The sequence below is a fragment of the Argiope bruennichi genome, chromosome 11, assembly GCF_947563725.1.
Source record: "Argiope bruennichi chromosome 11, qqArgBrue1.1, whole genome shotgun sequence".
NCBI lineage: Eukaryota > Metazoa > Arthropoda > Arachnida > Araneae > Araneidae > Argiope > Argiope bruennichi.
The window spans coordinates 40,180,934-40,202,221 of NC_079161.1; the positions used below are offsets into that span (position 1 = coordinate 40,180,934).

General features: G+C 29.7%; 1 protein-coding gene across 1 annotated transcript in view; it reads left to right on the forward strand.

Moving 5' to 3' along the window:
- Positions 1-21,288, forward strand: part of LOC129957258 (aquaporin AQPAe.a-like) — a 52,692-nt gene that overhangs the window by 24,099 nt on the left and 7,305 nt on the right. Inside the window, exon 2 of the mRNA XM_056069511.1 lies at positions 16,976-17,056. Within this exon, the coding sequence (XP_055925486.1) occupies positions 16,976-17,056 (81 nt within the window). The remainder of the gene's footprint in view (positions 1-16,975; positions 17,057-21,288) is intronic.

The window sequence follows — 21,288 nt, forward strand, 5'->3', positions numbered from 1 at the left end:
AGAAATTCCTTTCAGTAATTCTTTTTTTCAAAATTTTGTTTATTTTCCTCAACACGCATGTACTATCATTTACGAGGAATGGAACGAGCCTTTTGAGCATAATGGTTGAACTCATCGTTTTTGACGACTCTGGTTAGCACTTCGAAGTATATTTTTTTTTAAACTAAACTAAAATTAAGTCTTTGTTAGTCAAACCTTGCTTAGTGAGCGTCTTTCATAACGATGAAGGGAATTACGAGCAAAACAAAATGTAACCAATGGAAGAGGTCTCCCAGAAACTTTCTCGCTTACTCTCTAATAAATTTGTCATGCCAGAGAATGCCTTAGATGGCACTGACGTACAATAACTACGAAATATTAACCTTTGGCTTGAATTTAGCATTTTCATGCCATCTTTGGCGATTAATACGTGATTTGGTGATTAATACGTGACAGGCTTCTAATAGAATCCGAAAATGGAATTTGTGCTTAAAACGCATTTTTCTCAATCGATTGAAACAAAAATTCGACACAAAACTTCACTTGTAATCAAAAAAATATCATACCGAATTTGATATATTTAAGTCATTGCGTTTTTTGAATTATCGCGTTTACATGTTTCTGAAAGTACAGACCGACAGACAATCACCCCGTTATTGGATATGGCTCAAAATACACTATAGATGTTAAACCTGTGTACCGAATCTTATCCATCTAGCTCACTTCATTTTGTAGTTATCTTATTAACTTATATTCGAAAAATCGGACAAACGAATTTTTTCTGAGCAGATTTTACTCAAAATTTGATAGAAACCTGCAAATTCAGTGTAAAGACCGTATACCAAATTTCAGCCTTCTAGCTCAAAGCGTTTCTGAGTTATCTTTGTCATAGAAAAACAATTAGACGGACGGACATTTTCCAAAAATGTGTTTTTGGAAATCAGGGTGGTCTGAAACATGGAGATTTGTCAAATCGTCTTTAAACAGGCTTTTGAATTTTTTTGACGATTTTGACTATACTTTATACTACGAATACGAGAATGTAAAAAAAGCGACTCGTTTAATGAACAATGTTTCGGAGAACTAGTAGAGAGGAGACATCGTGACGTTACGTGCTCGATTGACCTGTATTCAGTTTGAGTGTTTGTTTGGAGAGAACCCTTATATGTTTTGGCCGGATAGCTCTATCGGGTGTGTCCCCGAGGATTTGAACAAGTACATGTTTTAATTATTTATGTCATAATTTAATAATTATTAATTATGTAATAATTTTAGAGATAAATAGCAACGACATCAATGATCTGATAGAAGTGCATTGTCAGAACTAGTAAAAAAATTAAGGAGCTGCTTTCTGTGCAAGAAAAGAGAAAAGAATATTTTTCATCAGGAGGAAATAATATAGCTAAAGAGGAGGGTAATAAAGGATATCTATCTATAGAGAAAATCCTCTCAATGAAATAAGTAATATACTGAAAATATAAGAAATTATACTATCTATTTTGAGAAACATCACCTTATAAGGCAATGGCTATGTATTCTACAAATTCATTTAACGATAATACTGAGTCGTATTTTCAGCAAATTTTGAAACGTACCCAAAGACGAACATTTTTAGGTAGTTTTCTTTTTAAAAGCATTCATTGTAAATAGTAAATTACTTTATTATATATTTGAGTACTTTTTTCGGAAAGGAACACATCGTCCTATTTTACATGGTTTCCTATAGGAAAAACATTTCCGTAATACGAGTAAAATTCAGAAACGAACTATGTTCGTTTTACGAGGTGTTCCACTGTATTTGCGCAGATAGTAACTCTATTCCGTAAGCAATTCTAGTTCTTATACATTTTTAGCTAAGTCAGAACATAGTAATCTTCCCCCTACAAAATGTTATTTCATTTGATAGTTGAAAAAACTGAACTTTTAAATGGATAAAGTGTCAAAATTCTGAATTTTACAGATTGCAGAGAATTAAAAATAAATTTTAGAAAGATTTATTTTAATTATTATAAAGTTTATATTTATATGATTTTGTATTTTAATATGTTGTAACAATTTTCTCTTAAATGGCAGTCATCAATAATTCGTATTTTTTTTATTGTAGCTTTTTTTAATTTTCTGTATTAAACAGTTCTTATTAATTTTAATTGGACATTTATAAGCAAACCAAAAATATTAATATTCACAATCAAAAAATTTTTTAAAAAAATAAGTTTTTACCTTCGAAATCTACCTACCATCAAACTTTTGAATCTTCTACAATAGCGAGACTATTTTTACTTCTCCGTATACGAAACGCAAACAGTATTGCAATGATTAAAAAAAGGAAGTCGAACCTCTAGTCCTAAACGTTGTAACACGATAAAATTTTAAACTTGATTCTTGTATTTACGTCTGGTCTGATAGCGTAAACTGTTGCATTCGATGCTGCCAAACGATTTTTACATGATACAATTTACAGAAACATGTCAATTTGAAAACAGCATCATTTAAAAAAGCATTATTTATTTTATCGTCTGTGTTTTTGTAATAACATTTTTTCACTGTTTATTGATCAAGTTTATAAATTTGCATGCAAAATGCGAAATACTTCCGTAAATTTGAAGTAAAAAAAGAAAAGCATGTCCCGAAAACTAAGCATTTTTGAAAGCTAAATTTACATTTGTTTATAAATTAAGTACTATACTGTGAAAGCCGACTCCAAAATTCTGCTTAAATTTTTGGGAATATTGTGAAAAAAGTTGATGTGATAAGATTCTAATCAGATAATCAGGAATTTATTTTTTCATTCAGAAAATCCATCTATCAAAAGAGTCTGCTTCTTTAATTCTTGGAAGAGTATACCATTTCTTTTAGTTCATGCTCCTTTAAAGCATAAGAGATACTTCTGCTAGACTTTTTTTCTGCTTTTCAGACGCCATTGTTTGTTTTTATTTCCGTAAATTTATAGAAATCAGCACTTTCCTTTTTTTCCCCCCTGACTGAAGAATTGTGCTTAATCAAGCAGTTCGTCTCATGTATCGCTACAGCTTCCAAAGATCTTCTATCTTAGCAACAAGCTGGAACTTTCACTCTGAAAGTGTCACTAGCTACGAACTTCTAAAAATCGCCTCCATACAATTTTGCTTTACAAACAAACAAATTAATAAAATTAAATGCAAATAAAACTTTTTTCGTCACTCCTTTAATTGGGTGCTAAATAGAAAACATTTACATTTTCGTATACGAAATACACTAAAGAAAGTATTGTAGTCTTCAAAAAATTCGAACACAAGGTTTTGAGGAATCTTCACGTTTTAGATTTCCTTGAGTTAGAAAAACACATTTAAAAAAAATGTCTGTCTACCTGTCCATCTGTTTGTCTGTAACAAAGATAAGTCAAAAACAACTTGAGCTATACGAATGACATTTGGTGTATGGTCTGTACAGCAAGTTTGGAGATTTCTGTCAAATTTTGAGCAATCTTCATTCAAAAGAAGTCTGTCTGTCCGTCAGTTCGAATATAAGTTAACACGATGACTAGAACACGAAGACAGCTAGATAGATAAAATTCGGTACACAGAATTAAAATTTATAGTGCAGCCATCTATCAAACAAATAACTGAATAAAAATGCTCAAATAAAACTTTTTTCGTCCCTTCTTTAATTGAGTACTAAATAGAAAATTTGTATTTTCTCTTATACGAACTATACAAAGAGAAAGTATTGTAGTTGTCGAAAAATTCGAATAGAAGATTTTGGCGAATCTTCTATTTTCTAGCTTCCCTAAATTCGAAAATTTTGAGTCATGTCTATGAATACAATAACTCAGAAATAATTTTAGCTAGACGGATGAAATTTGGTGCAAGGACTTAATACCAAATTTGTATACTTCTGTCAAATTTTGAACAAAATCCTTTCATGACAAATTATATGTTTGGCTGTTCGATTACAAATAAATACGATAAATGCAAAATATAACGAGCTAGTTGGATAAAATTTGATACACAGGTTTGTCATCTTAAATATTGATACGTATTGAATTTGGAACCAAATCCGACAAGAAATTGATCCTCCATCGCTCTATTCTTTGACAAGCATGTAAATTCAAAAATTTAATTAAATAAAATTTTATATGTGGTCTTGTAACTACAATTGCAGTTCTGTGTCAGATTTTATGTTAATTGATTGAAGAAAGGGGACCAGAATATATATTCGATTTTCTATTAGTTGTGTATTACCGCATAGAAATGATTAAATCGCTCCCCCCCCAAAAAAATCACCATAGATCCCACCCCAGATTCAGTCAAAATACCAGAAAAAAGTATAATGTATTCTACTTTTAGATGTAAATATCTTGTAACATTAAAAAACAAACAATGGAAGCCTGAAATATTACTAACTGAGAGACTTCACTAAAATCTAAATTAATTACTAAAAACGAATCAAAACAAATAATGATTAAAAGAAAAAAAATGGAATGTCAAATATAAAAGTTAAATATAAATATTGAAAGAACAAAAGTTTAACAAAATATTAGCTGTGCTTCTAGTTAGTTCATGATAGGAAACTATAATGAATGAGCATAAATTTAAAATAATAAAAATGGCAAACTTTAGCTCATTGATCTCTGTTCAATCCAGCATTAAATAACATAAATAAAACGCGATTTCCGATCGCGTAACTAATTTTTATTCATGTTTAGCTTTATTCATATACTGCTAAATAAATCACTTTAAACGTTAAGAAACTTCTCAGAATTGTTTGACGCCAAATCAGAAGTTGGAATCAATACATCCGATAATGACTTAAAGTTTTTTAAACCTTAAATTAAAGGCAAAAGGGAGATGTTTTTAAACTCTACCCTACCCGCTAGTTTGTTTTGAAATGCTTTAGACTTAAGGTGGGTTTACATTCAGCCAGCTATAAGATGGCCAGTAAGCAGTGCATGAAAGAAAAATGTTGTTAGGTCTATTGCAAGTACTTGTCCCAACGGGACAACAACATTTATTATGTTTTTTTTTTTGTTTGTTTGTTGTTTTTTTCCTTACTGCGCATACGTTTGAAGAATTCGTCGCTTTTTTTTTTTTTGTTTAAAAAAATGATTACTTATCATAGATTTATTCCTACATTTTTTTTGTTCTTTCTGATGCGAGGTTGTGTTTCTTTTTTTTTTTTTCATTTTATTTGCCTTTTTTTATAGTTTTCCAAATTTAGGTATGCTGACTTTCTTTTTCCTTTCTATTTTACTATGTTTCTTTATGTAAATAACCATCATTTTAATACGACACGCATTGATAAAGAAAAATTCTTAGACGCCGAAACGACTATTTATAGCCAAATATGGAATGTCTGAATCTATCTTATGAAATTGTGGCAAACATAAATCAGCCCCTTTCTGAGCATGCGCTGTCTTACTGGCCATCTTATAACTTGCCTTCGAGTGCAAACCCACCTTTACCTATTGGGTAATCACGACTTATTGGTAATTTTAAAGCTTCGCGATAGTAAGGTTACAATCTTGAAATCCGGAACCCAATGTTGACTCCGTCGAGACCAGGTGTTTCTCCTCTGGTCTGGCGCTTGAAGATGGAGTTACCTGCTCTGGTGTTTCCCTCGTTAGCTGATCGCAGTTAAAAACTGGAAAGTATGCGCCAAAATAACGTTGACTTTACTTTAAAACGATACATAAATAAAAATCAAATTTCCATTTGATTTACTTTCCATTTAATCAAAGAAATGGATTTCAATTGATCATCATTCAACTTCAATGTTTATATAACATATTACCATTTTATTACTGGCCGTAAATCCACGCTCATTACATCTGTTGATGTCCTTCATTACACCGCGAGAGATGCTAATATGATTTCAGATTTGGTCGTAAACTTTCATGAAAATGTTAATATTTACTTTTCGCCGATAGTAAAACGGGTTTTACGACGGCCTTTCATCATTTTTACGGCTGACTTATCCGCCCGTTAACAGGTTCTCCCTCTTGCCAACGTTGGAAGCGAAATTTGTCGCACTTGCATTTCGTTCCATATTGAGGGAAGGTCAGGAGCGAAAGGGAAAGTCATGAGTTGTGTTTTATCGAAAATTCGTGATTCTGTACGATAAATGTCGGTGTTTTTTTATTCAAAAGAGAGGTGATGTCTGAGAAAAACATGCTTTTTTGCAAGTTTAATCAGGAAAATATATTTGAGGCATAAAAGTTATTGTTTTCCCTTTCAGAAGAAAATTATTGTTCGTGGTATTTGGTTATAAAATAGATTATGAATTTTAAAGTTATACAATTCTGGAACCGCTACGGTTGAAATACAACATCCGGAATCTGGATAAGCTTGCTATGATGCAATGTAACGAAAAACATTTAAGCAGTGGTCTAGCAGGCTTTAGTTTAAAGAGATAGCGGACGTGAAAAGTAGTGAAAATAGTGTCCAAAATACAAACTTTCCTTTTTGATATTTTAAGTCTATACCTATTTGGGAATAAAGTAGCACTAAAATTTGTACGATGAAATTAAATAAATATTTTCAGTGAATATTAATGAATTCAAAGGAGCAAATATTTTTTAAGACTTTTCCTCGACTTTTTTTTTTTTTTTTTTTTTTTTTCTTCTTTCAAAATTCAATGCCTTTTAGGGGTTTTAATTTTTGTCTGATTAATAAAATATTTAAAATATTAATTACCGTTAGACATTAAAAAAAATTAGTATAAGTCTTTTAACTTTCGACTCCTTTTACATAAAAGTCAGCTTTAATTCTGAAAAAATAAAAGTTCGTATGAAAATTCATTATCTATGCATAGAAATAATTTTTGTCAATGCTTAAATAGAAATTCTTATACTTTCTCTTTGTATATTTCATATTCCAGAAAATCAAACACTAAAACGTCGGAAACACACAAAATTTTTTCAAAAATATTTTTTTTATTACAGTATTAAATTGAAAAGGATTTTAAAAAATTATTTGATATATTTTATATTATAATATATAAGTATTCAAAATTTCTGATGGAACAGAAATTTGGACTCATTTCCTCTTAAAATCCACCATAAAGGGAAACTGTCCAACCGTCTTCACATTTAAAAGACTAATACAAATTCTAAGATGCAATATAATAAATTAGTCGCTTTGACCAGCAGGTATTGCTACACTTGCACATTATAATGTGTTTTTAACCAATTGACTTGAGTAGACTTGCATCTAGACCCAGTAAGATTGGAGAATTTTATTTGACGCAGGTAAGCTTTAGATTACCAAATTTTTTCCGAGGATATATGCGTTACATCATCGTTGTATACTCATTATAAAAGATGATGACGTTAATATCAGAGAGTTAAGAATTAAAAACCATATGGCAATGAATACCGCAATTGTGCAATATCTGATAATTTTTTGCATCAGCGGGAATTATTCTTCGGGCATTTCTTTTGTACTTTCTAATAAAGATATCATCCCTTCTCCCACTGGGGGGGGCACCTCAGAAATGAGGGTGAGAAGCATTCGGTATGGTGGTTGATTCTCGCCACCTTGATGGGTACAGAAATTGTGGGGATGGGCTACCTCCTATCGATGATTGGAGGTGCTTCCTATGGGAAGGATTGTACCGTGGCCGGTGTTGGCCCTTAGGACTCAACCCTAGCCCGTCAGAGTGGCTATCGAGGCGGTCCGGTCGATCAGATTTGATTTAATCCGAATGCCTTTATTAGGCGGGACGGAGTAACCAGTATGATTATTTTCATCTCCTCCTCATAAAATTGTGGAACGCCACGAATGCCAGGATCCCCCACCCTCCTTTCAGTCTCGCGAACATGAGAGTTTTGTTCTTCGTAATAGAGTGAAAAAAATCGAGTATGCATTTTGAACGCCTTTCTTTCCACCAATTAAAATCGAAATATGATTCAGAAATACCATTTTAATAGCAATGATAGCCTGCTAAATTTCCTTCTGTCTATATCATTTCGTTTTTGAATTAGAGCGTTTACATGGATTCAAAACTACAAACCAACAGACTGTCAACCCCGTTCCGAATTTCGTTAAAAATTTAATGCAATTTTACACTTTAAAGGCTAAATATATGCACCAAATTTTATTCATCCAGCTTTTTACGTTTTGTAGTTATCGTGTTCACCTGTGCTAGAACAGCCAGACAGACAGACTTCCTGAGAATGAAATTCATTTAAACTTTGATAGACTTACACTCGGACAATCAAGTAGACAAAATCAATTGCTCAGAATGGATTTCATTTCAAATTTGATTAATATCTATAAGTTTGATGTAAAGATAACCTATCAAATTTTAGCTATTCATAATAAATTAATCATTAAATAATCACTGTGACCGCAGGTAGACAGACACAATTCCAAAGAGCTGTCATGTGAGAATTGTGTTCACATTCCTGAGAGTTGTAAAGCGTTGAGATTTTACAAAATCATTTTTTAATAACTACAAAACTTTCTCATCAAATATTCCATATATAAAAAAATAAGAAAAAACAAAATTTTATATAATTATGTCTTCCGAATTTAAGAGCCTGGAGAGGAAATATTCCAGATCAACAAGTTAACTATCAAAGTTGCAAGTATTTCTTTTTTTAACCCATACATTTAAATTTCGGAATTAAATCTATTCTTTCAAAGGTGCCATTATTTTAGCATTGCTCTTGAATGGGTGCCGGTTACGAGTTTTTACAGCATTTCATTAACACTGGAACAAATTTATCTCCACATACTACAATACTATTCATGTTGAACAGCATCCAGTGTTGAACTTATCTCCACGGAGATCTTTCAAGAACAACGCCTTGAACATTTCGCCTTTTCACCACGTGTTGTTCCTTGAGAAAAGACAGCATTTCTCCAAAAGTCAAGGACTGACTCCTCTTTCCCCCGAGTTCAGCAAACGTGTTTATTTCAAGACTGACTCTATTTTCGGGCCCAGCGGCGCGGGCACCTGACGGATCTGCGTCAGTGATGTCGGGCTCGACCCCCACCGATTAGATGCTTGATGAATGACACCCTGGAAATACACTCGGAGCGGATCTTTTGATGCGAACGCATTGTTTCTCTTTCTGCAGTCGAGCGTTACTTTAGCTGTCCCGAGTGGCGAAAAGATACACCCTCGTTGGAACCTGACATGTGGTCATTAACCCTTCTTTGCATGATGATGGAAATTTCCATTATAACATTTAGTGAACACAAAATTGTACTCAAAACAGGTGTACTGTAAATTGGTTGTTGCTGGCAACTTTTTTCACGACTATTGCGTAATAAGGAACCTAGCTTTCAAAAAAAAAAAAAAAAAAATCAAATGCCACAGTTATTATAGCGGTTTGAACTTGTCATTCCGCTGTTTGCTGTGATTGGAAGAAATGTGCGATTTTCTGAATATTTTTTTATAACTAATCTGAGATTTTATTTATTTATTTTGCTAATAAAAGCGATAACGAGTGGAGAAATTTAATTGAGAGTGGCACTGAAGTTTTTGCACTGGGCTTAAGATATAATTTTGCATGACGATGGATATTACCATCATACTGGTTTTTAATTATTTTACATTATATATTTATACTAGGATGTTTTAAACATTTTTCCTCTAATCCAGAGCGTGAATTACGTAACCCTGATTTATTTCACACAAAAAAAAATGAATGATGATGTAAGAATGATGTAAAACTCAGTTCTAAATTGAATTTTTGTCTCATACCTGAAATTTGGCAAAGGGGCACTCAAATCTATACTAGAACCCAAGTGACAATACAAATAATGTTGTCATGATAAAAAAAAATTGTTTTGGAACATCTGTTGAACCCGCCGGAAATATTGAAAGACTCGCTGAACAGTGATTCAATCGAAAGAAAAAAAGCTATCGGAAGCGTATAAGAGAATATAATTCTACTTAGTTGTTGCTTTCCATGGGAGCTCAAGTTAAAGGCATTTTTAACATTCAAGATTCAGAAAGATATTATTTGCGTTTGTTACTTTTAAGAAATTAAAAAACTGTTGATGCAATTGTGTGCAATATTTTTCAGCAAGCCTGTCAAATGCAAAAAAAAAAAAAAAAGTTTTTCTCACAATTTTTCAAATTCGGGAACTATATCATAGAAACAGAATTTAAAAAAAAAATCATTATTTACCAAAAATTGAGGGAAAGAGTGGGTTGAAGCGTGAACAATCAAAAACAGAAAAGAGAAAAAGACATGTTATGGAACAGAATATGTCCTGAAATATCTTGACAATTAGAAATAGAAATCTGAAATCATGATATATTGAATCGTGACTTTTTATTGGTTGAATCTGAATACATCTGTTGCTAGACTAAAGTGGTTTAGTGGATGGCGAGCGAGCAAAGCAAACTTGGATCGCGAACCGATCAGAGAGGAACTGCATTAGCAGTTCCTGGAGGTTGGCGAACATAAACTAGCAGGGAGAGGAGCCCCCTAGAATTAAACATATGGATACTTCAAACATAAGAGCAAATGAATGAAAGCAGAAATGTTGACATCACAGAAAACAATACACGCTTGTAAAAGAATTGCATTGTATATATAATATATCCTTGCTAATTTCACATGAAAGCAGTATTCCTAAAAATCCCAGGTTTCAGCTGAAACTGTATAATTAAGTACTTTCTATTTTTGCTTATGCTTTTCTTATATTGCATTTTCTTCCTAGAAAAATGCTTATATTTGTATAATATAGCTGCTAAATCAACTCAAATGCAAGCTGAAAATGATAAAATGCCACAAGGCTTATACAATTTCTAACAATGTATTAATGTTCACCAAAGCGTAAAATCGGCCTAATGATTAGCCAAGATTTGCAAATGCATCAATTTGTGCGCACCTGATTTACTTCTACATGTATAAGATTGTCATCCAAAAAATTATCCAACTTAGTTGTCAGTCATTCAGAAATTACGTTTTTCTATGAATAGAAAACAAATTTGTTGCAACATGTAACACGCCATGCCAATAAATAACCAAAAAAAAAAAAAAACCCTCCGAAATATCATAATCGCGTACTAAGGTCGAACGAATAACTAAAATTTCGCGTAACAATGCAAAATAAGTTACGAGCTAGCTGCAGAAAAAATAAAACTTTGCCTTTTCGAATTATCTATCTATTTATCGTCTGTTTTCACTTTTATTTTATTTTCGACCGAAAGCGCTTTAATTCTTCAAGCGACCGACGTTCGCTGCAACCGTAACGATCCATTGTTGGTTAAGATATTTTTCTACCAAGAATTTATAATCTTTTGGTTGGCATCATTCGTCGTGTTGCGTTTTCTTGGCCAGTGATTTATTGCCGAAGCAGATGTTTCCTTTTTTCTTTGTTTTGTTTCTCTTCATTATTATTTTTTTCTTTACCGTCACAGCCACACCGACTTTTATTGAAACGTAAATTTTAAGCAGACGTTCGGCGTTCGGGTAAAATAGTTACTTCGGCTGTCTGCCACTATTTGAAGAAAAGGTGAAAAAGAATTTATTCACGTTCTTTTACATGCGTTGTTAGGAAGGAAGACGAAATGCTTTGTCAAGGCAGGCACACAGAGATTGTTTTGAGAGAAAAAAATTAATAAAACAAAGGTTTACAGACTCGGAAATTATTTCATTTGTTTATGCAAGGCTTTTCCTTTCTTTATTATGCAATTCTTTTTTTAAAGAAACCATTTAAATCTTAATTATGTAAGATTATAATGTAAAAAATATATTGCCTTGAAAGATTAATGAACTTTCAAACATGCAAAGCAAAAAAGACAATGCTTGTTACTAACCAAGTAATTTTATGAACAATGATTTTGATCACTCTTCTGTTGTTGATGATTCAACTTTTGTTCCGTTCATCATTGTTTGACCATATAATTATATAGCTTTTTAATACAATCAATACGTAAATAAAACTTTTAGATATTAATTTTTTCTCAAATGTTGTCTCTAATGTTTCAGTATGTTTTTTGCCTTACAATTTCCTCATTTTGTTAAATCAAAACATTTGTGATAAATTATTTTCAAAGTAATACCAGTATTCAAATTCCCTTTTTTAAATACATTCATATCTTGCATCTTAATATTTTTTTCGTCAAAGTTAAATCAGGCGCATATTTCGAAATGATGTTACACAAATTTCGTCACACTTAAAAAAAAAATTACAAATTTGCTATTGAGCTATCAAATAATTTTTGTTGTAGGCGTTAATTTTATTTTTGAGTTTTTGTCTCCGTTTGAAAATTGTTCTAAGCATCTGGCAATATGAAATCTTGGTTTCAAATTTGCTCTAAAATGTGATAAACCCAAGATTTAATAGAATAATTGATGTAGAAACCATCATGAAATCGAAAGTCCGTTAAATTGCTAATTGTGACTTTAACAATATTTAAAACAGGATAAATTGTGCATTGCTTAATAGGAACATAAAATATTTAATGCAATACCATATTTAGCAAAAAACAAAAACAAAAAAAAAAAAAACGAAAAAGAAAGAAATTCCTATAACTGTTTATTAGAATGATTTAAAAAAACAACTCATGAACCCAAAAGAATGAAACGAGTTTAAGATTAGTAGCCAAATTATTTTTGTTAAATCAAGAGTTTACTATATTAACTATCATAAATAATTTTACCAAATAATCTGACAATGAAAAATTAAGAGTATTTCATTAATGCTCCTTTGCGTAGATTACCCTTCATATTAGTATTATTTTATAACATCTATTGACTGATAGTATTTTAGTTTCGAAGTAGGGAAATTATTTGTTGCATGCTTCAAAATCCATATCTTAAGAAGCAGCAACCTTAAAATTGCGTTTTTAATGCTTACTGTAAATAATTTTTTACTTTAATCTCAATTCTATTGTAGTGATAATTGTTTCGTATGAATGAATATTCGGCATTTTAAGCAAGAAAGCATTAAAAAAAATCGATATTGTTTTAATTTTTGTATAACTTTGTGATCCATCTATATAATCAAGTATCACTTATTTGAATTGCATCATTCTTTTGAGCTGACCTAGTTTTCAGTTTTTTAACATAATTTTCATGAAAAATTTATTTTCAAACAAAATATTTAAAAATATAATTTGCCTTTTTGGCTGGGTTGGACTGGTTGTGTCTATTCCGGTCGTTTTCACCGGTATAGAATCAGCCAACTAGAAAGATTTTAACGTTTAATGGAATCTCGCATTAAAAGGCGAAGATTTCTATTAAAGTGCTGAAGGGTAGCATTAGAGCACGTAATATTTTTCTACTCATTTAATATTACTTGAAAGTCTTTTTTAGTTCTAGAATTTCATTAAGGACTAATTCTTTTTTTCCCCTTACAAAAAATGAATGCTTCGTTCTTTCTGAACATCATGTCATTATATATGTAAATAAAAGCGATTAATTTATCTTGTTTGCATTCTTCTATCGGAATTTTATATAATTCATACAAAATGGCAAATTCAGTCAGAGTATGAAAAAAAGGTTAGAAATTTTCCTTATCTCATTTGTCTTCGGTATTAAACTTAGGAAAGTGAGGAGGAAATCAGAACTAACTCCTCAAGAACTCTCAGAAACCGAGAAGAAAGTGAAAGACTAACGAAAATCCTAAAGAATACCTTTATCTTACTTGCAAAAGAAGAGAAAACTTCGAAAGTCATAAATTAATGGCCTTAATTAAATATTTGTATTCATAAAAAATCAGTATTACATTTTTCCTTTATAAATAAAAATTATAATTCATTTCTAAAAGAAATTCCAAGAGCAATGATTAAATTAAAATATTTATATCACTATTTTTAGAATATGAATTTTAATAAGAAAATGACTTTTTAGGATTTTCAATAATTTTGCAGCGTTGAAAATACTTTCCGTTTCTTTCTGTAGGTGGCAGCAGGTCATAATAATTTGTCATAAATAATTTTTTTTTATTATTATTATTATTATCCTTGAAATTAAGATTATAAGCTACTTACAAAATAGTGACCCATATACGTCTGTTTTACGATTTTTTAAACTTAACTTTTCTAATTACAATGGGTCAGTTATTTTTGAAAAATAATTATATTCATCGTTTATTTTTAAAAAGTCAATTTTTTCTACATATTATCCTTGCATATTTATTCTTTCTACATGGTTTTAATAAAGCTTTTGCAATAATTTATGAACTGTGATATTAATTATTGGTTTTTATATATGAAGAGATTAAATTTTACATTGTATCTAGAGACTTTTCCTAAATAATAAATCCATAAATAATAATTTTATAAAATAGAAATAAATTACCATTAAATACTATTCTTAAATATCTTTATAATTAAAAATTTCCATAATTTTTTCAGATAAAAAAGGTTATAGGTTCCCTAATTTCTTTAAGTTCAGTGTTGTTATATTAGAACAAGTCTGTCTAGCAATTTTTAAGAAACGAAATTATAGGCTGCATTGCCGGGTTCTGCTTACAAATTTGCTAACAGCTAACAAAAGTTAAAGTTAAAAATTTAGATTAAATAAGATTAAGCAGAAAAGCTAAACATTTCATTTCTATAACTGTTTTTTTTAATCAGAGCTTTTATGTAGATAACTAACGATGAAGATAAAAAATTTTATTTTAATGGAAAAAAATATTTTGATATATGTGCATAAATGAATTTGTTCATTACGTTGCATCATGAAATTATTTTATAGCATTTCTTCAATCGAGCCAATCCCAATGACGTCACAGTCGCATGACAAAATTCATTGTATTTTGTCTTGTCCTGGTTGTTACGTCAAATGCTTTTAGTGCTAGCAAAATGCACAATGGATCACAAAATTTAATCACGTCAATTACATGAACATAAATAAATTCCTTTTGATATCCAGAGCGGGGAATTAAAACATTTGCCTACGATTATGAAATAAATACATCATCGTATAATAAACTGTCATATTTTTCCTTGTTTAATATCACCGCTTTTGTAAGATTATTCTTGGCAACATTAAATAGAAAAAGGAATATTAGTCAATACGAACAAAACGTTTTTGTAAGATAAATCAATGCAACATTTAAATAAATAACTAGGAATGTTAGTCAATACGAACAAAACATTTTTTGTAAGACCAATCTATGCAACATTTAAATAAATAAAAAAACTAAAAAAACTAGGAATGTTAGTCAATACTAACACGACGTTACCTTTTTGATCTGCAATACTTTCGTTACCTAAAATAACAATATATAATATATAATTTATAAGCCTCTATATGTATGAGGAAACAATATTTTAAAACAATTTGAAACACTCGCTTATTTCGTATTCCAATGAAATTGCTGTATGAAATAAGTTACCTGAAAATTTGCTCACAGTTATGAATTTTCTTAGTAATCGTCTATTTTATTAAAATCGTGATTCAAATCACGATAGTATTGTCTGCTTAATATTATTGTTAAATTCATACAATGAGAATCACTGATTTTGATAATACACGGTTGTTGCAAACATAAGGATTTCCGGTCTGTGGCTTTATTGCATTATTCAAAAAATATACTGAAAACGATATCTAAAAGAATTTGAAATTGTCAATAAATTAATTCGTTGTCTAGCTTGCAAAAAAATATTTTAATTCGTATTTCTCGTAAAGCTTCTAATATCAACAAAACTGTTAAAAACTTTAACAAAAGTTTTAAAGAGAATTTTGTGACTGAATTATTTTTAAAATTTGAATTCCTCAAAAATGCTTACACTTAATACTACAATGATTCATATGAAGATTTTAAGCCTTAATGTGTAATTTTAGATAGGGTTAACAGATTTTAAACTTATGAAGGACAAATATACCTTGTATTCATAAAATTATGAATTATTTGCTCTTTTCAATTTAAAGTCTATTTCTTTAAAACTATAGGACTCTGATTTATTAATATAATATTAGAAAATATTCCCATTGGTTTAGAAAATGTTTATAAAATTAGTTATAAAGCTATTTCTAAGTTTGAAAATATTGCGAATCAATTATTATCTAGAGAATAAGCAGAAGACAGATGTTAGATTCATTTTGAAATTTAAATTTGATTATTTCATATTTTATCTAATATAATAATATAAAATATCTATGTAATTTTCAGAAAGAACACGTTTATTGCATTTGTGTTTTAATGCTGTAATTATCGAAAAAACTATATGCTTTTCTAATTTTTTTACATACGCATTTATTCGACTCCATATATTTCATATTCATAAAGATGAAATTTTGAAAACTATTTTTCAGTCTTATATAGATGTGTTATAGATTCGAAATCCAAAACAAGTATCCGATGGAATGCTACATTTTCTTATTCTTCCAACTTAATTATAAATTAATTGCCTGAATTTGCTTAATTATTGGTTCCCAAAGATAAGCGCCATCTGTTAGCGCAACTAAGAAACACCAACTGCATGTTTTCTTAAAAGTTGTAATAATGAAGTAAAGTAAGAAATTAATGATGAAAAGTAAGAAATTAAAAATTATAAAAATGAAATGCATATCTTATTAGAAAATATGTATTGAAATCTAGAAAATGATTACTTGAATCTGGAATTACTGAAATCTGGACGTCAAAATAAAAATGTGGAAGTATGAGGTTTTTAAATACTGTAAGAATGGGATAAGGCATGATACATATCATGAGAAAGAAAATTCCTTCACATTCATGCAATTAAAATATACTATCATATAAAAATATACTATATCAATGATTTAAAAATTACCATTAACTTAATTTATTTATTTTAGCCTATAAAACATTTATGCTTTTTACTTTTGATTTCAAGATTTTTGTTAAACAAATTTCTACTTTTTTAATGATACGCGGGTTTTAATAAAAAATATTTATTTTTACTTTTATCCAATATATGCTTTGTTTTCTTTGGTAAATTTTGGCTTTTTAATTTGTAACTAAATATTCTTGCCGTTAAATATTTAGCTTCTTTTATTTATTATTTTAATAAATAGGTGATAGTAAAGTAAATAATGAATTGATGTTATTATTCTAATGCTATTTATTTGTCTTTATAGATCAGATACACGGGAGCCAGTATGAACACGGCCAGGTCTTTTGGGCCAGCTGTTATTATGAACAACTTCAACAATCATTGGGTGAGTCTTTAAAAATAGTTATTTCCAAGGGAATATTTTTTCACTTATTTTAGAAAACTCTTCCTAAAATATCATAACGGTAGCTAAATACAATGCATTGACAAATGCGATGAAAAATACAGATTTATATTAGTTTTAATTCTTATTATATTCTTCTTAAAGTCATAAGAAATATACATTCCAGAAAAACAAAATATATTTTTAGATGTCGTATTATATTATCACAATTGCTTGAAGTAGATATCTTTCAATTGCTTAATAAACTTTTAAATGCAATGGCGTAAAATAATTAAATGAATCCTTAAATTGTTACATAATGTGGTTTTAACAATCAAATAAAATATTAATTTTTACTTTCTCGTAAATAAATATATAAAAGAGGAAGTATTGTAATAGTCAAAAAAGTCAAACTCGAGATTTTGACAGATTTCTGCTTTCTAGCTATCTATGAACATAACTCAAACAATCTTTGAGTTAGACGGATTAGATTTTGTGCATCGTCTTAGCACCCAATTTGCAGATTTTTATCAAATTTTGACTGAAATTCATTCACAGGAAGTCTGCTTTTCCAGCTGTTCGAATATGAGATAATACAATAGCTACCACATAAAAAGTACTAAACGGATCAAATTTAGAACATAGGCGTAACGTCTAAAGTACAGATCAGTTTCAAATTTTGAACTATGTCTGTCAGTGAATTAATCTTCAGTTGATCTGTACTTTTACATGCATATAAATGCGGAAACTCAAAACCGCAATAACATTAATGTAAGAAATTTAGTAGGACATTTTATGAAAGGTATGAGCTCAATTTTGGTTCCATCTCATATTCAGCGATTAATCACTAAAGGAAATAGCAAATATCGTAAAGTCTTTTCAGTAAGTATTATTCCACAATGAGATGCGCATAATTATGCACAAGTACATTTATATGAAAGTGCGAGAACGTTTCAGGGAGATCACTTCTGCTTGTTTGAAATAGCATTTTGCTAATATCATTATAAAGGAAGACAGGCTTGGACTGTCGTCAAAGTTTTCAAGAAACAAAATCTTTATGCTTTAAATTTTTATCTAAAATCAAAACGAAGTATCTCAGTTAATTAATTAATATATTAACAAATTATTTAATAAAGGAAATAATATTGTCTAATTAACTAAAAGAATTCCTTAAATCAATCTCTCCCCTAAATATTTTAATAAACAATTATTATAAGATTAATTTATTTAACAGAAAGTACAAAATACCACAAATAATATAGGGCAAGGATATCATTTTTAGTTATGTTTTGTTACATTTAGAAATCTTTTACACTAATAAAAACATATATGCATCAAATTCTAAAGTATATTTAAGGCATTAAAATGAAACATATAATGTTTACTGTATTCAAAAGAATTTCTCTCTCGCTTTTTTTCCAATTCCCACTATTAGTTCACACTCTCCCTATATATATTTACATATCTGGCTCAAATTTTCAATCGTTAATAAAATACTTTTAATTCATCCACTCAAGTTCAAATGATGTTAATATCGTTTTTTTCAAATGTTAATCAATTAATTAAATTTGTCCAGTAATTTCTATTTGGTAGCCAAAGTCACCAAATCTGTCGCCATGACGCAAATGGTCCCCAAGTTTGTCGCCAAGCTCTGAGATTACTGACGCGACATCCGATCATAAATAATATAAGATATATATAAATAATAGAAGAAAATAAGTAGGAATTGACTTTAATTTATATATATATATATTACTTGTTTTTTTTAATTTTTTTAATGTCAAAAATGTAGTTGAAAGTAATACTATGTTTTCATTTACTTGTAAACTATCCCAAAAATTATTTATCATTTTCAATTTTTGTTGCTTGTAAATATCCACATTACAAATGATTTACTAGGATCTTTAGGGGATATGAGTAAGAAACAATTTTCATTTTTGAACTTCCATCTGAGAAATAGGATGGTGTTCTTTCTTAGTTCTGGTAATCTTTATCATAAGGTAACAAGAAACGGGCTTTTCTAATAATAAAAATTTGTGATTTCCTTATATTTGGAATAATTTATTCAATGATAAAAATTGATATTAAGTCTAGGAAAAAGATAGAGTCTTATCTTAAAAAAAAAAAATACGCCAAACTAGTAGCTGATATTTTTAAAGAATTAAAGATATTTCCTATATACACAATACTTTCAATACAATCACGAATAAAAAATCGATCATTAATATTGATTTGTTATGACTTCAAAGGCTGAAAAACTTGATGCTGAAAGAGGAATTTGAAGATGATTTTAACTCTTTTTAAGTAATAAAGTACCTGAGAAACCAAGCTTAGTCGGGAATTTTTTTTTTTTTTTTTTTTTTTTGTAAAATTCTTTCCTGTGATTCGTTTAAAGTTATAAGCGAAATCAAATTGAATTGCAAACAGGGTATCGAACATGAGAAAAAAAGCGCCGAAACCCTAACCACTACGCCACCTCTAATACGCGTATGCATGCCATGTATAGTCCCGTTTCAATATTTAGTTATAAAAAAAATTAAGTGTGTAAAATCGCGTTATTTCAGTAAATATACCTATAGAAATACATTTAAAAAACAAGATCTTATCCAAATGTAAAATGTGATCCAAATCGTTAGCGCTGTTTCCGAAATACACGAAATAAATGTACAAGAATTGCTCGTTTAAATTTATAAAAGGAATGTACTGAGAATCGTAAAAGTAATTTATCTCGGAGTATTCATGGATTAGATTTTTCTGCAAAAATGTATATTTTTATCTATTATATTAAAAGCACCAATATGAGAACCAAGTCTGAGAAATAGATGGAGCTGAAGGCGATCAGTTGAAGATGACAGATTTGAAGAACATCAGTTTCACTAAATCAACATTTGTTTTGATGATTAACGATAATAATTTACGACTGCCGAGAGTTAGGCAAAAATTATAGTACTATATCCTATTGCTCAGTGGAATTTTGCGGACAATATAAAAATCAGAGGAAAATTTACTGAAGTACCCCATATCTTTAAGGTAGTTATGAAAAATGCCGTAACTAAGACTGATTAATTAATGAACTGATTCAGAGAAAAAGGCATTGTTTAATGCCTTTTTCAAAACATATTTTTTCACACCTATTGAATATCGATGTGTTTTCCTACGCATAAAAAAATGTTAATCAATTTTTGCAAAATTAATCTTAACTGACTTTACATTAATGAAATTGTTGTACCCATATACTATCTACTGCTTTAGTTAATAAGTCATTTACTAGATGGCGCTCCAGAATATCGCGAGTATGATTTATCAGATTTCATTTGGGAATGATGATAAAATAATGAATTATGACAGAACTATTAAATATTTAAAAGTCAAAGATAAAACTCACCTAAAGACTAAATAAATATGATAAAATAAACACTTGTTGGTATTTCAGGTATATTGGATTGGTCCACTTTTGGGTGGAATGGTAGCAGGACTGACTTACGAGTACACCTTTTCTGCATTTCCATCACAGGAACGAAGTTCATCTGAAGCCTTATGAAAATTTCGTTATCGAATTATCATTTTACAAATTTTTTTATCTTTAAATAATCCAACAGAACTAAAATTTCAATTTAATGTTCTTGCATTTTTAAAAATTTTATGTTAAAAATTACTTTATGAAATTGCGGAAATCAAGTAATATTTAAAAACAAAAATTGTCAGAAAATTATCTCTAGAAATTCAATAAATAAAAAAAACGATCGAAAGGAAAATAGAAAATTTTGCATTTGCAGTTTTCTGTATTCATTTAATAAAATATCTAAGGTTTGTTTTAGGCAACATTTGAACATTTCAATGTGTGCATTATTAATCATGAGCAACACATTGAATCAGTAGGACCAACAGAACTTTCCCATGTTCTAGGATGTTTACACAGTTTTGAACATTTCAATGTGTGCTTCATTAGTCATGTGCAACGTATTGAATCAGTATTTGGTTTTAGGATGTTTTCAATGTTTTGAACATTTCAATGTGTGCATCAATTGTCATGAGCAATACATTGAAACAGTAGGACCAACAGAGCTTTCCCGTGTTGTTTTAGGGTGTTTCCAATGTTTTGAACACTTCAATGAGCGCATCATTAGTCATGAGCAACACATCGAACCAGCAAAGCTTTTCAATGTAGTTGTGGGATGTTTTCAATGTGTGCTTCATTAGTCATGAGCAACACATTGAATCATTAGGACCAACAG